This window comes from Salmo trutta, chromosome 7, assembly GCF_901001165.1.
Source record: "Salmo trutta chromosome 7, fSalTru1.1, whole genome shotgun sequence".
Classification (NCBI taxonomy): Eukaryota; Metazoa; Chordata; class Actinopteri; order Salmoniformes; family Salmonidae; genus Salmo; species Salmo trutta.
In genome coordinates, this window is record NC_042963.1 from 31,416,791 (window position 1) to 31,433,988 (window position 17,198).

A 17,198-nucleotide genomic window follows, 5' to 3' on the forward strand; every position below is an offset into this window, starting at 1 on the left:
CTGGCTGTTGGAAAAGGAAATAGAGCTGCTGCATGGGAGCTTGGTCTGGAGCAATGACTTTCTTGGTAGGCTACTGTTTACTGCTAATTTTTTATTTTTTGTTACAAGCCGTGTTTCGTTAAAGCCTGTGTAAAGTTAATTTGTTTCAATGTACCGGTAGGCACCTGCGGCTTATAGACATGTGCGGCTTATTTATGTTCAAAATAATAATTGTAAAAAAATTCAGTGGGTGCGGCTTATATTCAGGTGCGCTCAATAGTCCGGAAATTACGGTAGTGACGCTTGACATACGGCTAGTTTCCTGAAACGAGTAACATTTAGGCAAGTTAGCTGGTTAATTTATTGATCCTGCATTATAATATAGACTACCCCTATCGAGTCCCTTCAGCTTAGCTCAAAAATGTTATGATGCAAAACATAGCAACTGTCTGGGTCTCCACAAATGATGGATCAGATGTTGGAAAACACCTCTTCAGTTCAACTCCACATCTTCTAAAATCTGTGCTGTGATGCGTGTGCCCTGCACTGAGGGCAGATAAGGCCAGCTCTGCTGGTTGAATCTCAATATTTAGGAGCCACTGTTAATTTCCCTCCATACTCTGAATCCTTGAAGAGGTCCTCCTCCTCACACAGGTGTGCCTAGTGACAGGTGCAGCTCTCCCGTCTCAACATTCCTTAAGTCCTGGTGCCTCTGTGCTGGGTCACTGCCCAGATGCGAGAGCCATGAGAGGAGCAGTATATGTGAGGGGTTGTAGTAGTTATACGACCTGCATGCCCCGCTGCTGAGCAGTGTCCTGTAGCATCACAGTGTCCTCCCCTGCCTGAGACGGGTCACCACTAGTCAGAACATAGAACACCCCCTCCCCCTGATCCCCCACCCCACCCTCCAACAGCACCCCTCATCTCCACCTGTATGTCCGTGGAGTGTGCTACCGCCCTGGCATCCTCCTCGTCCTCCCCAGGCTATCTGTCTGGGAAGCGTCCTCTCCCTCCTGTCTCTCTCTCTCTCTCATCAGTTGCTCAGTCAGTTCCATGCTCTCATAGCGAATCAGCAGCAGACGCATAAAGCCGTCCTTGTGTTTCTTATACCTGGGAGAGAGAGGGAAGAGAGAAAGAATAGTTAGCCACAAGACCAAAATGATGATCCAAAGAGGCTCAGACTTTCGCATTCATTCCCATTCACCGACTAATGATTCTGGAGCCAAACTACTTATATTGAATGAGATCTTACCAATGCGGACCATCTCCACATAAACATGCTGTTAGATACAATCTCAAGCACTTCAGAATTGGCTGTCCCCTAGTATGCTGGTTATAAATGTTCTGTTTGCCATGTTGAATGGCTCAGTAGTTGGTACCTGAATCGGGGGTGTCCGGAGGGCCATTTGAACTGGTGCTTCTTGCGGAGGTGGGCAGTGAGGTTGTTTCCCCTAGTGAAGCACTGCTCACAGACATGACACTTGTAGCGGACCACAAAATCTCCCTGAGTTGACTACACAAAAGGTAAACATGTTCAAATATAGTTCAGGCTTTGAGCGCATACATTAGAGTTGTCTTTACATGGCTGACTTGCACAACAGGGCTTCAAATTGTTATTTTCAGCACGGTTCCAGCAACTATGGTGAATCCATAACTAGGCCTGTCCAGTACAGCTTAGCTTGGCTCAGCAGAGTGAAAAGTATAAATCTCTCTCTCACCTCATGTACTTTCTTGTAGTGGTTCTTGATGGAGTGCAGTGAGCGTGTGGTGTAGTCACAGTTAGTGAGGCCACAGCGGTAGGCCGGCTCAGTGCTGTGGGTGTCCAGGTGTTTACAAAGGTCGATAAGGTTTTTACAGCTGAGACACACACACCACAGGAAAGATGGGTTATGATGGATCACCCTTTACTAACATTCAGGCAATTGTTAACACTTGACCACACTAAACAGGTACTTCTTAAATATAATTCATTTCCTTTTATAATAAAGTATGGACATCATCTCTGTCAAAGACGGATAGTGTTGGCTTATACTATAGACCGGGAGTCCTGGGTATTACTTTAGTATCTACCTAATCTATTAACCTACCTGTACTCGCAGTATTCACAGCTGTAAGGTTTCTCGTTGCTATGGCGGAACTTGATGTGGTTCCGTAGCGATGAGGGCGACGGGCAGGTCATGTCACACAATGGACACTTGTAGTGGTTCACTAACAGCAGATAGGGATAGAGAGAAAAAGGAGCAGATCAGAACACAGCACTACTCGGCAACAAATGATAGTAGCGATTGATCAACGTGTGATATAAATACAAAGACGGGAGTTCAAGGGACTGACCATGATTCCTCATGTGGTCCCTCAGTAGTCTCTCCGTTGCAAAGCGCTTGGAGCAGTGGGAGCACTGAAACCTCTGACCTACGAGAGACAAGGGAAGGAACACACACACACACACACACGAGACAGTCATTAAGTAGTAAATATGTTATTGGGTTATACTTCAATGTTAACAAAGCCCTAAATGCAATCCACCCCTGAACATCCCCTCTCACCCTTGATGGTGGTCTGCCGTCTGATGTGGTCAAAGAACTTGGTGTTGTTGGCGAACATCCCTCCACAGATTGGGCAGGCCACCACCTTCTTCCCAGTGTGGCTCCGCAGGTGCTCCCGCAGCTTAAAACGCCCTTTAAACTTGGCCTCGCAGTCTAGAGAAAAGTCAGGGGAAAATAAGTAGTTGATATTCTCAGTTGTGGTATTCACTCTGGTTCCAGATATCATTACAGCTGGTTATAGGCCAACCCTGCTCTTACCTATTTTATCCACTGTCAATTCCAAGATAATAAAAAAAATAACTACACACCAACTGAAAGACTCAGTCACCTCTTGGTTTCTCCTGAATAGTTGTAAGCTGCCACCTTCTATACTCGCATCTTGACAGGGGTCAGTGGACTCACCCTTCCAGCCACAGCACACCAATGTCTCCTTATCAGCAGAGGGTACGTCCATACACATGCTGTGCATCTCCACATGGCGGTAGAACCACTCTGGGTTGACCAGAGAGGGTTGCTGCAAACACACATACAAAAAGACGTATTACTGTCAAAGATGGTTACTACGAGGGTGAGACCAACAAAAGTACACGATCTGATAACTTCCTCACTTAAACTGGATGTGCTTCATCCACTTGAATAGAACCTAAACCCATCTAAAGAAAACAGCACTGTGTGTTCTATGCATGTCCCTTGCCTATGCCTGGCTTAATACCATGTCTGTCTGTATACGAGCTTCACATCGAAGCTAGATATGACCCACACTAACAGCATCTCACCTCACATTGCCAGTGGGAACAGATGAAGTTGTCTGTTATGTCAAGCACGATGTTGCGGTTGTGGAGGCCAATGGCGCAGGTGCCGAGGCTGGGCTGGGCCTTGAATACCCCCTGGCCCCACTGCTTCAGCTTGGTGTGGTAACAGTGGAAATACACATGGCGCTTCAACTCCTTAGCACTCGCCACAGAGCAGAACCCAGTCTTTCCATACACAACTGTGCTCCTCTAGTGACAGAAAACAAGAGACATGGATTTCAATGTGTGACCATGAAATTCCAAATACAAACTCGCAGGGTTCGGTTATTATTACTATTATTATTATTATTATTATAATACACTGCTCAAAAAAATTAAGGGAACACTTAAACAACACAATGTAACTCCAAGTCAATCACACTTCTGTGAAATCAAACTGTCCACTTAGGAAGCAACACTGATTGACAATAAATGTCACATGCTGTTGTGCAAATGGAATAGACAACAGGTGGAAATTATAGACACCCCCAATAAAGGAGTGGTTCTGCAGGTGGGGACCACAGACCACTTCTCAGTTCCTAAGCTTCCTGGCTGATGTTTTGGTCACTTTTGAATGCTGGCGGTGCTTTCACTCTAGTGGTAGCATGAGACGGAGTCTACAACCCACACAAGTGGCTCAGGTAGCGCAGCTCATCCAGGATGGCACATCAATGCGAGCTGTGGCAAGAACGTTTGCTGTGTCTGTCAGCGTAGTGTCCAGAGCATGGAGGCACTACCAGGAGACAGGCCAGTACAGCAGGAGACGTGGAGGAGGCCGTAGGAGGGCAACAACCCAGCAGCCGGACCGCTACCTCCGCCTTTGTGCAAGGAGGAGCAGGAGAAGCACTGCCAGAGCCCTGCAAAATGACCTCCAGCAGGCCACAAATGTGCATGTGTCTGCTCAAACGGTCAAAAACAGACTCCATGAGGGTGGTATGAGGGCCCGACGTCCACAGGTGGGGGTTGTGCTTACAGCCCAACACCGTGCAGGACGTTTGGCATTTGCCAGAGAACACCAAGATTGGCAAATTTGCCACTGGCGCCCTGTGCTCTTCACAGATGAAAGCAGGTTCACACTGAGCACGTGACAGACGTGACAGAGTCTGGAGACGCCGTGGAGAACGTTCTGCTGCCTGCAACATCCTCCAGCATGACCGGTTTGGCGGTGGGTCTGTCATGGTGTGGGGTGGCATTTCTTTGGGGGGCCGCACAGCCCTCCATGTGCTCGCCAGAGGTAGCCTGACTGCCATTAGGTACCGAGATGAGATCCTCAGACCCCTTGTGAGACCATATGCTGGTGCGGTTGGCCCTGGGTTCCTCCTAATGCAAGACAATGCTAGACCTCATGTGGCTGGAGTGTGTCAGCAGTTCCTGCAAGAGGAAGGCATTGATGCTTGGACTGGCCCGCCCGTTCCCCAGACCTGAATCCAATTGAGCACATCTGGGACATCATGTCTCGCTCCATCCACCAACGCCACGTTGCACCACAGACTGTCCAGGAGTTGGCAGATGCTTTAGTCCAGGTCTGGGAGGAGATCCCTCAGGAGACCATCCGCCACCTCATCAGGAGCATGCCCAGGCATTGTAGGGAGGTCATACAGGCACGTGGAGGCCACACACTACTGAGCCTCAATTTGACTTGTTTTATGGACATTACATCAAAGTTGGATCAGCCTGTAGTGTGGTTTTCCACTTTAATTTTGAGTGTGACTCCAAATCCAGACCTCCATGGGTTGATAAATTGGATTTCCATTGATTATTTGTGTGATTTGTCAGCACATTCAACTATGTAAAGAAAAAAGTATTTAATAAGATTATTAATTTCATTCAGATCTAGGATGTGTTGTTTAAGTGTTCCCTTTATTTTTTTGAGCAGTATATTATAATTGTGGAAGACACTCATGATGTACACTGTTTACAGTGCATTCGGAAAGTATTCACACCCTTTGACTTTTTCCACTTTGTTACATTACAAAGTGGGGTCACTTAGAAATTCTTGTTTTTGAAAGAAAAGCACATTTTCTGTCCATTAAAATAACATCAAATTGATCATAAATACAGTGTAGACAATGTTAATGTTTTAAATGACTATTGTAGCTGGAAAAGGCAGATTTTTTATGGAATATCTACATAGGCGTACAGAGGACCATTACCAGCAACCATCACTCCTGTGTTCCAATGGCACGTTGTGTTAGATAATCCAAGTTTATCATCTTAAAAGACTAATTGATCATTAGAAAACCCTTTTGCAGTTATGTTAGCACAGCTGAAAACCGTTGTTCTGATTAAAAAAGAAAAAAAAATGGCCTTCTTTGGACTAGCTGAGTATCTGGAGTATCAACATTTGTGGGTTCGACTACAGGCTCAAATTGGCCAGAAACAGAACTTTCTTCTGAAACTTGTCATAACAGACAAAAACAGTGTACTTAATCTAATAACACACAATTATACGTGTTCATGTCTTTATTGAACACACCATGTAAACATTCAGTGTACAGTCGTGGCCAAAAGTTGAGAATGACACAAATATTAATTTCCACAAAGTTTGCTGCTTCAGTGTCTTTAGATATTTTTGTCAGATGTTACTATGGAAAACTGAAGTTTAATTACAAGCATTTCATAAGTGTCAAACGCTTTTATTGACAATTACATGACGTTGATGCAAAGAGTCAATATTTGCAGTGTTGACCCTTCTTTTTCAAGACCTCTGCAATCCGCCCTGGCATGCTGTCAATTAACTTCTGGGCCACATCCTGACTGATAGCAGCCCATTCTTGCATAATCAATGCTTGGAGTTTGTAGGTTTGTTTGTCCACCTGCCTCTTGAGGATTGACCACAAGTTCTCAATGGGATTAAGGTATGGGAGTTTCCTGACCATGGACCCAAAATATCGATGTTTTGTTCCCCGAGCCACTTAGTTATCACTTTTGCCTTATGGCAAGGTGCTCCATCATGCTGGAAACAGCATTGTTCGTCACTAAACTGTTCCTGGATGGTTGGGAGAAGTTGCTCTCGGAGGATGTGTTGGTACCATTCTTTATTCATGGCTGTGTTCTTAGGCAAAACTGTGAGTGAGCCCACTCCCTTGGCTGAGAAGCAACCCCACACATGAATGGTCTCAGGATGCTTTACTGTTGGCATGACACAGGACTGATGGTAGCGCTCGCCTTGTCGCCTCCGGACAAGCTTTTTTCCGGCTGCCCCAAACAATAGGAAAGGGGATTCAGAGAAAATTACTTTACCCCAGTCCTCAGCAGTCCAATCCCTGTACCTTTTGCAGAATATCAGTCTGTCCCCGATGTTTTTCCTGGAGAGAAGTGGCTTCTTTGCTGCCCTTCTTGACACCAGGCCATCTTCCAAAAGTCTTCGCCTCACTGTGCGTGCAGATGCACTCACACTTGCCTGCTGCCATTCCTGAGCAAGCTCTGTACTGGTGGTGCCCCGATCCTGCAGCTGAATCAACTTTAGGAGACAGTCCTGGTGCATGCTCAACTTTCTTGGGCGCCCTGAAGCCTTCTTCACAACAATTGAACCGCTCTCCTTGAAGTTCTTGATGATCCGATAAATGGTTGATTTAGGTGCAATCTTACTGGCAGCAATATCCTTTCCTGTGAAGCCCTTTTTGTGCAAAGCAATGGTGACGGCACGTGTTTCCATGCAGGTAACCACGGTTGACAGAGGAAGAACAATGATTCCAAGCACCATCCTCCTTTTGAAGCTTCCAGTCTGTTATTCAAACTCAATCAGCATGACAGAGTGATCTCCAGCCTTGTCCTCATCAACACTCACACCTGCGTTAACGAGAGAATCACTGACATGATGTCAGCTGGTCCTTTTGTGGCAGGGCTGAATTGCAGTGGAAATGTTTTTGGGGGATTCAGTTCATTTGCATGGCAAAAAGAGGGACTTTGCAATTAATTGCAATTCATCTGATCACTCTTCATAACATTCTGGAGTATATGCAAATTGCCATCATACAAACTGAGGCAGCAAAATTAATATTTGTGTCATTCTCAACTTTTGGCCACGACTGTAGGATGGAGAAAGTATGTGAACCCCTGGAATTCATAACTTATTGATCCTCTTTTAGGCTGGGTTTCTGTATAGCACTTTGTGACATCGATGGATGTAAGAAGGGCTTAATAAATACATTTGATTGAATAACCTAAACATTTTCTGTAGTTGCAGATCAGACCTGCACAACGGTCAGGAGGAATTTTGTACCATTCATCTTTACGAAACTGTTTCAGTTCAGCAATATTCTTGGGATGTCTGGTGTGAACCACTCTATAGGTCATGCCACAGCATCTCAATCGGGTTGAGGTCAGGACTCTGACTGTGCCACACCAGAAGGCGTATTTTCTTCTGTTGAAGCCATTCTGTTGTTGATTTACTACTGTGTTTTAGGTTGTTGTCCTGCCCAACTTCTGTTGAGCTTCAAAATTCCTGCAAAATGTTTGATAAACATGGGAATTTATTTTTCCGTCAATGATAGCAAGCTGTCCAGGCCCAGAGGTAGCAAAGCAGCCCAAACCATGATGCTCCCTCCACCATACTTTACAGTTGAGATGAGGTTTTGATGTTGGTGTGCTGTGCCATTTTTTTCTCCACACATAGTGTTGTGTGTTCCTTCCAAATAACTCAACTTACGTTTCAACTGTCCTGCACAGAATATTTTGCATCCAGGTGCTCTTTTGCAAACTTCAGACGTGCAGAAATTGGTTTTTTTGGACAGCAGTGGCTTCTTCCGTGGTGTCCTCCCCTGAACACCATTCTTGTTTAGTGTTTTACATATCGTAGACTCGTCAGAGATTTTAGCATGTTCCAGAGATTTCTGAAAGTCTTTAGCTGACACTCTAGGATTCTTCTTAACCTCATTGAGCATTCTGCGCTGTGCTCTTGCAGTCATCTTTACAGGATGGCCACTCTTAGGGAGAGTAGCAACAGTGCTGAACTTTCTCCATTTACAGACAAAAAAGGCATGCACTGATTCTCGCACACAAGCTTGGCATCATTCACAAGCGATAATATAATCATTCACAAGTGACATGATAATATTGTCACCCATCAGACTGTTCTTGATTTAATCTTGTCTTTATATATACACTAAATAATATGTGACATTTGTTTTGATTTAGAATGGACCATTATCATGCACCCGTCTCAAAACAGGGGCAGGGAGGAGAAAAAAACCTATGCACTTAAATAGCAAATGGAGGATGCTTTGCTATGGTTTATTTTCATGCCAGCCAGATAGGCTATATTCCGTTGTAAAGAGAAGCAAATGTGCTTAATATCAGGAATATTTGAGAAATACGCATAGTAGGCCTAGCCTATATAAAGCTGATGGGATCCTCTTTTTAATAGAGGCCATTCTCTATTACTCTATCACGCATTGCCTTTAGAAATATTGCGCAACATGAGCTATCATGAACTGTTTGATTAGATTTTCGATTTCATTTGCATTGAAGTCAGAGTGATTCAATGCTCAATAGAGTGCTGAGTACCAGGCAGTTAGCACGTTTGGTTGGCTACTAATGACCATCAGCAGCATCAGAGCTTGGTGAAGCCTAATTACTGTGACTAAACGGTCACATGGAATTTGACTGCAGTCATGACTCGTGACCGTCGGTGTGGCAGTAATACGGTCACCGTAACAGCCCTAGTCCTGCCAAGCATTCAAAATGGAACAAGTACTTTTGGGTGTCAGGGAAAAATGTATGGAGTAAAAATACAATTATTTTCTTTAGGAATGTACTCAGTAAAGTAAAAGTAAACATTTTCCAAAATATAAATAGTATTTATATTTTGGAAAATGTTTACAGTCCATGGTAAGACAAAAATATAAATAGTATAGATACCGCAAGAAAACACTTAAGTAATTTAGTATTTTTACTGAAGTACTTTACACCACTGAGCATATCACTCATTGGCCAATCCCTTGGTGCTAGCACAAATCCAATACTCACAGAGATGGTCTCAGGATCCCTCACCCTTGACCCATCCTCCTCTACTTTCTTCACTGCCTCAGCATACGACACCTTCTGCACTACTCTGATCACCTCCAACTGCCTCTCTCGCACCGGACACTTCCGAGCCCCAGCAACATGGTCACCCCTACAGTTGACACATGAAACTTTACCTACCCAAACAACCCAATCCTCTGTCCCATGCCCTCCTGTATAATTCCCACATCTTGGTATCTCCCTCCTAAATACTGCTGCTACATGACCATAAATGTTGTACCTGAAACACTGCAGTGGATTCGTCACAAAAGCTCTAACAGGTCTGCGTCACACCAAACAGCGGGAGCCACAAACACCAGGAATCCTCAACCTGTACACTTAACGCTACTACAGAAATCACTCCTTCAATGGTGCCCTATTCCTAATCGCAAAGCAAGAAACAGATCTTGACCCATGTTGCGTGACAGAGCACTCACTCCCTTTGGTCCAAAGAAACAAAACATCACAAGTCCACTATAGGTTACCTTCACTGATTCAACATCTTCCCCACCCACCCTGAAACCACAAATAGGTCCACCAAAAGGCAAGGATCCACTTTCTCCAAAAATGTCTCTCCTCCTGGACCATATTCTTCATCAACATCAATGCCAGGCACGGGCTCCAAGCTCTTTACTACACCTTCCACCCAGCTTAACTCACCCTTATTCACTTCCATTTCACCACCAGAACTAGGTCTGGCACTGTTTGCAATTGACACCAATCTTCTTCGACACCCCAATTGAATTTTTACTACTTTCTGAAATTTGATTGATGGAACAATCCAGCCAATGGTTGCAGCAATAGGAGGCTGATTGGTCAGAAGTAAAAAAGTACTGGCCCCACACCAGCTCAAATAAAACTTTTGACTTATGAATCTCTGTTTACAAACTTAAAAACTTTCTACGAGTTTACGAATCTCTTGGTAACGTGACAGAAATTAGCGCGCAGATTAAAATGTACAAGTGTATTTTTGATTCACAGCAGAATATTCATAGTCGTAAAAATAAATGCTTGCAAATCTTATTCAATGTATTCAAATGTCAAGTTACACATTATACAAACTCACTAAATGTAATCACATTTGCAAATCGTACTTGCAGCCACAAATAACAATGTGCAACAACGAAATTCAAAATACAAACTCACAGGGTTCATTATTATCCCATACACAATAGGCGTAGGTACTTTATCTCAAATCAAATTAACTTTTTACTTTTCTTTGTCCTGTGTTTTGATGAAACGTTAAAGTTGAGCATTCACTGGCTTTTCCTCTCATGTAATGTCTCTCACAGAGTGCCACTCCACGTCGGAGGCACAGGCTGTGAAAAGAGACGACTCCATTCTCCCCTACCTGCTCACCAAATGAGAAATTGTCACCTTCCTCTATGTCCAGCGCCTTGAAGTGACCCTCCACATGCCCGCAGAACTCCTGCATCTGATCGAATGACTCTTGACAAGACCCCCACTCACATGCCAACTCAAGCGGTGAGTCATCTTTTCTCGCCGGTTTGTTTGCAGGAGGCATCTCTCACTATGAGTCTTATGCACGGTCGTGTATTGGGAAAAAGATAACGTCGTTATATGGAAACGAAAATTGTCTTGCTAGCTAGCTAAACTGGACAGCTGCCATTAGCTAACGGTAGTAACGTTAATATCCACGTGTGACAACGAATGTGATAATGTTGAAAATTACAAAACACAATTGCTCAGTTATTTGGACTAAGAATAAACAAATCTACAAGTTCGCTAGCTACCTGGATGTTGTTAGCCCAACGTTTCCTGATGTGTTTCTGAGTTCCAATCAGAAATCACTTCATAGTTAGTGTCCAATGGGCTTTCACTAAAAGTCAGCCCAATTATGTCTTGGCCAATCACGTAAGGCGGTTCCATGGGCGAGATGGGTACGACTGGAAAATGTACCTCTGAAAACAGGAACGATTAGAAACAGTTCCATTTAGAAATATCAGTAGTGCCCGTATTCGGCATTAGACTCAAAATAATGAAATAACAATTTCATAAAGGAAGTGATTTGTTCTGAACACTTATTTATTTCCTGGTTTGAGCATTCCATTACAAACGTAAAACACATCATAAAGTATTGTACACTTGTATTTACATTCTTACAACCAGCAGAATTAACCCCGTGTCAAATGAGCCTAACATTATGAAGGCAAAGCTTACAAATACGTTATGGATTGAGAAAAAACTGTTTTCACATTCCATGTCCTTCTTTAATAAGCTCCTAACCAATAATACAAAGAAAAGTCTTGGTATATTCATCTAGCTCTTGCAGTGGTATAAAGTAACAATACTTGAAAGTACTACTTAAGTAGTTTTTTGGGGGTATCTGTACTTGGCTTTACTATTTATATTTTTGACAACTTTTACTTTTACTTCACTACATTACTAAAGACAATATTGTACTTTTTACTCCATACATTTTCCCCGACAACCCAAACTACTCTTTACATTTTGAATGCTTCGCAGGACAGGAAAATTGTGAAATGTACATACTTCAGGCGGACTCACTTGACGGTGTCACTTGACACAAATGCATCTTTTTTAAATAATGTCTAAGTGTTGGAGTGTGCCCCTGGCAAGCCGTACATTTTAAAAACAAAAAATTGTGCTGTCGTCTTTGCTTAATATAAGGAATTTGAAATGATATATACTTTTTACTTTTGATATTTAAGTATATTTTAGCTATTATATTTACTTTTGATACTTAAGTATATTTAAAACCAAATACTTTTAGACTTTTACTAAAGTAGTAATTTTGTGGGTGACTTCCTTTTTAATTGAGTAACTTTCTATTAAGGTGTTGTTACTTTTACTCAAGTATGACAATTGGGTACTTTTTCCACCACTGAGCTCTTGTAATCGCACCCCTATTACTCCTGAGTTCTCTCCACCCTCAACTCCTCTAGAATTAAAGTAAGGCTTTAAACCCCTCAGAGAATAACTACAGATATCCTCCTAATCCCTCAATATGTCTGTGTCACAAAGAGTAGAAATCCTCGATATAGTCTTGGTTTGGACCTGGACATGGCCCCCCTGTGTTTCTTTTCACAACTGTATGATTGTGATTCAGTGCTTCATCGTTCATCCGAAACTAAGTAAAATTCCCATACTAAATGCAGATTCTCAACCTGGTCTCAGAGAATTTCGTATTATTCTGTATGTAAATCTGAGGAACCCCATTTAGTATGATATGTTACGTTTCGTATGGTATGTATTCATTTGTATTATATTATATGTCACAAATTTTGAAACGTACAATATGTTACGAATTTTTGAAATGTATTATGTTATGAATTTTTAAAACGTACAGTATTTTATTTTACAATACAAATCTGCAAAAGTTTAGGAGTTAGCTAAAAGGGTTAAGGTTAGGGGAAGGGTTAGCTAACATGCTAAGTAGGTGCAAAGTAGCTAAAAAGTAGTATTTAAAAAGTTGCTAATTAGCTAAAATGCTAAAGTTGTCTGTGATGAGATTCAAACTCTCCCACCCATCTACCCCGACCAACCACCCTACAGTAACCATATATCTTATGTAACCATAACATACAGAATAATACAAAATGCTCTGAGACCAAGTTGAGATTCTGGATTCTATCAATTAATTGCAATGCTCTAGAGGGGCATGATTTTTCACCGTCCCTTTTTCTTTGAAAAACTGAAGTCACCCTCAGCTCTCAGTCTTGTAAACAGACCCATTTTAACACAAAAAGGGAGAGGTGAAGCAATAATCAAGGAATCTGAGAGCGACCCGGCTCTACATGTTTTCTGACCTGTGACCCACTGACACCTCCCCCAGTTAGAGAGGAGTAAGGGACAGAAGTATAATTACAAGCCTTTAATAAGTGTTAAAGGCTTTTATTGACAATTACATGAAGTTGATGCTAAGAGTCAATATTGGCAGTGTTGACCCTTCTTTTTCAAGACCTCTGCAATTCGCCCTGGCATGCTGTCAATTAACTTCTGGGCCACATCCTGACTGATGGCAGCCCATTCTTGCATAATCAATGCTTGGAGTTTGTCAGAATTTGTGGGGTTTTGTTTGTCCACCCACCTCTTGAGGATTGACCACAAGTTCTCAATGGGATTAAGGTCTGGGGAGTTTCCTGGCCAAGGACCCAAAAAATCGATGTTTTGTTTTTTAATTGCAATTCATCTGATCACTCTTCGTAACATTCTGGAGTATATGCAAATTTCCATCATACAAACTGAGGCAGCAGACTGTGAAAATTAATATTTGTGTCATTTTCAAAACTTTTGGCCACGACTGTACTTTGCCAGGTGTTTCAGTCGTTCGCCTGGACATTTAATCTATAATTGAGGTCGGATGAAATCCCTTGTTTGCTGCTGTTGGCTGTTGCCGTGTGGGACAGCAGAGTAGTGAATTAGCATGGGAGTATGAGGTTGATGCAGGAACTCGTACTCCCTGTTTTGGAGCCCTGGTGCTTCCTTCCCTGCATAGTACCCGCAGTTTTGGTGAACACCGAGGAAGGCCTGCCTCCCAGTCCTCACATGACGAGGAACTACCCACAAACATAAAAATGTCTCCAGGCTAGGGTTGGAGTGGTGGAAAGTGGGATACCTTAGCGGGATCAACCGTTTCAATCATTTCAGCTGCTTGTGCTGGTGTTAACTTCTTATGGGCAGGTAGCTAGCGTCCCACCTGGCCAACATCCTGTGAAATTGCAGAGCGCCAAATTCAAAATACAGAAATAGTCAAATTAAACATTCATAAAAATACAAGTGTTATAGATCGGCTTAAAGATTAACTTCTTGTTAATCCAGCCGCTGTGTCAGATTTCAAAAAGGCTTTACGGCGAAAGCATATCATGTGATTATCTGAGGACAGTGCCCCACTTACAAAAGCATACAAATATTTTACAACCAAGTAAAGGAATTACAAAAGTCAGAAATAGTGATACAATTAATCACTTACCTTTGATGATCTTCATATGGTTGCAGTCACAAGAGTCCCTGTTACACAATAAATGTTTGTTTTGTTCGATAAAGTCCCTCTTTATGTCCCAAAAACTCTCTTTTGTTGGCGCGTTTTGTTCAGTAATCCACTGGCTCAAGGGTGGTCCCGACATGCAGACGAATACATCCTAATAGTACCGGTAAAGTTCGTGGAAACATGTCAAACAATGTTTATAATTAGCCTGCTGCTGTAACTTCCTCTGAACGGAGGCGATGTCATCAAAAGTTGCTGCCCTCTTTTTCTTTGGCATTCTGATAAGGAAAATGACATTGGGATAAATATGGAGATAGCACAAGACACTTAGGACAAGGGCCCAGACCTCCATGAGGCCCCAATGATTGATTGTGTTAGTCACTCCTCTCACTCAGATATGCTCTGCATTGCATAACTCTTGGCAAAATGTGTAGAATTGCAGGAAATTAGCTGGAAAACTGCACTTTGTTCTCTGTTCCATGGCAAAATTAGTAGAATTGCATGAAATGTCTTCTAAAATTGCTAAACTTCTCTCCGCCCAATGGCAACATTTCTACAATTGAAATCGAATTAACTTGAAAACTTAACCCTAACCCTAACCCGCTGTCATTTCTCCCCGCTGTTTTGCCAGCGAGGTGGGGGGCCCCCAACCAAACCTTGGTTAGGGCCCCCAAAAGGCATGTTAAGATCCAAATGAACATCATCACATGGACAGAGAGGGACCTGGAACTTCCTCCACAAATCATCTGAGTCAGAGTGCTGATCTAGGATCTGTCTGTAATCATATTCTTGATGTAAATGGCAAAACTGATCCAAGAGGAACACTCCTGCTCTGAGACACTTGATACGGAATGCCCCAGGTTTGACTGAATGTTGACACTTGGCCACTGGGGTTGAGTGGGGTCATATGGGTAGCAAACTTCTTGATAATGAATTTACCTGGAGTAGAAGTGATGAGTTGTCGCTGACGTGGACGAGGCAGAGGCTCAAGTGTTTCCACTCTACGAGATATCTGTGGAATGGTTACAGACAGTATACAGGTCAAAAGTCATATATACAAATAACAGGATTGGGTTGTGTAGCTGACAATAGTGGCTTGTTCAATCTTTACATATATCTCTCCTTTCTCCCTCCCAAGAAGTAATCACTGATTAGAAATTACTAGACAGGTTAAAGCCATGTAGTGGAGCCCTTGGTTTCACCTGCCCAATGCTTTGTAGGCAGCGATTACTTCAAGGAGGGAGGAAGGAGTTGCTCAGTAATTTGTACCAAACATCTCAGTTCTCCCAAAGGGCATCCATTCAGTTCTCTGCATGAACAGGAAATATAGTGGAAACTCATTTTAGCCCATGCATACGCCAATCTAATGCTTTCACATTTGTGGCGAATAGTGAATGTGTGCGCCCTTCAGCAAAAGTGAGTGTTTGATGTTATTACACTGACTTGAAATAATGAACAGCATAAGTGATTTCTTACAAACATCCTACCAAATGATCTTAAAATATTTGCAGACTACTCAAAACAACCAAGAAAGACTACAAATGAAATGTTTCACCCACATATTAAACATATTCAAAGTATTTCTACATGAACAAATATAGTGGGCCTCCCGAGTGGCGCAGCGGTCTAGGGCACTGCATCTCCGTGCTTGAGGCGTCACTAAAGACCCTGGTATGATCCCGGGCTGTATCGCAACCGGCCGTGATCGGGAGTCCCATAGGGCAGTGCACAATTGGACCAGCATCGTTAGGGGAGGGTTTGGCCGGGGTAGGACGTCATTGTAAATAAGAATTTGTTCTTAACTGACTTGCCTAGTTAAATAAAGGTTAAATAAAAATGTGCCGAACAAATTAGCAATTTCAATTGTCATTGATTGACATTTCCTCTCATCCCAAATCACATGTCATGTCTACATCATGTAGAACCTTTCCATTTAACTGCGTAGTAGGTCAGCCAACATGGGACAAGTGCTGGGGAAAAAACTGTCACACGCTAGGTCAAACAATGAAATGGGAACACAGTTCGGCAGGATGTTATCCAGAATTTGGAAATGTAAGGTCATTTGCAAAGGGTCAAAGGTCACAATGGTCAGAATGGAAAGTTTATGAAGGTTGTAAGTTTAAGTCCCTGACAAGGCATGCTTTCTTGTCTTATTTCCTTTGTGGCCTTGACAACAATGTTGAGGTGGGTTTCGGAAGGACATTGAAGAGAAGGGAAATGGTTTCCCATCAGCTGGCGTGAATGGAGTGACAACTTGTAAAGAATTCTCTTAGAGCTTTAATAACAGAAGTCTTGACGTAAGAGGCAGGGTTGGGGTCAAGTCCATTACACTGAAATTCCAATTCCAATCCTCTTCAATGCTTTTCAATGAGGATCATTTTATTTATAGGAATTGGAATTTGGTTTATTTTCTGAATTCACTGGAATTGAAACGGTATTCAACCCAACCTGGTAAGAATACAAACTTTTTCTGCAAAAAGGCTACTATGTCCTGGGGGTGTGCTTTGTAGACCATTCAGAGGCGTTCCTAATCCTGGTCCCCAAGAAGAAACACACATGTTATGATAGTTTATAAAGAGTAGTTGTTAGAAGTAGTAGTGGTTATGGTGGTGGACTTCCAAAGGAGAGGTTGTGAGTTAAAATCCTTGCAAGAACATGCCATCTTGCTTTTGTGGCCTTGACAGAACAACAATTACATTAGAAAGCAAGGGAAAATGGATTATAAAATGTTAGGTTATAGCAACTGGCATTGAGTAGGAGTGCTGATCTACGATCAAATCCTTTCCATATTATCTTATTCCTGAGAAAACTGAATCAGTATGATCAAGGCAAAGCAGATCCTAGAACAGTATTTATTAAATGTCTCAGGCTTAGAATGCTGAACTAGAATCAGGTACCACCTCATCA

The 17,198-nt window shown here is 42.6% G+C and overlaps 1 protein-coding gene across 3 annotated transcripts; it reads right to left on the reverse strand.

Annotated features, from left to right (window-relative positions):
- Positions 1-257: 257 nt before the first annotated feature.
- LOC115197235 (histone H4 transcription factor-like) lies at positions 258-11,193 on the reverse strand. 3 transcript variants are annotated; one of them, XM_029758576.1, is made up of 9 exons: positions 10,674-11,193; positions 3,302-3,526; positions 2,928-3,039; positions 2,526-2,678; positions 2,314-2,391; positions 2,067-2,187; positions 1,698-1,836; positions 1,359-1,492; positions 258-1,089 (listed from the first exon to the last, which is right to left on the reverse strand). In XM_029758576.1, the coding sequence occupies exons 1-9, from the start codon at positions 10,845-10,847 to the stop codon at positions 930-932; spliced, it is 1,296 nt and encodes a 431-aa protein (XP_029614436.1). In that variant the 5' UTR covers positions 10,848-11,193; the 3' UTR covers positions 258-929. The 3 variants fall into 3 exon arrangements, with proteins under 3 accessions (XP_029614436.1, XP_029614438.1, XP_029614439.1); XM_029758578.1 differs by having other exon boundaries at positions 10,793-11,191; XM_029758579.1 differs by having other exon boundaries at positions 11,077-11,109.
- Positions 11,194-17,198: the final 6,005 nt, after the last annotated feature.

Bases quoted from the DNA above. Each gene is read 5' to 3' on its own strand.
- LOC115197235 (XM_029758576.1), bottom strand. From the start codon at position 10,847: ATGCCTCCTGCAAACAAACCGGCGAGAAAAGATGACTCACCGCTTGAG. The intron at 3,527-10,673 runs GTAGGGGAGAAT...TTCTGTCACTAG, and splicing joins ATTTCTCATTTGGTGAGCAG to AGGAGCACAGTTGTGTATGG. The intron at 2,188-2,313 runs GTCAGTCCCTTG...ATCTGCTGTTAG, and splicing joins GGACCACATGAGGAATCATG to TGAACCACTACAAGTGTCCA.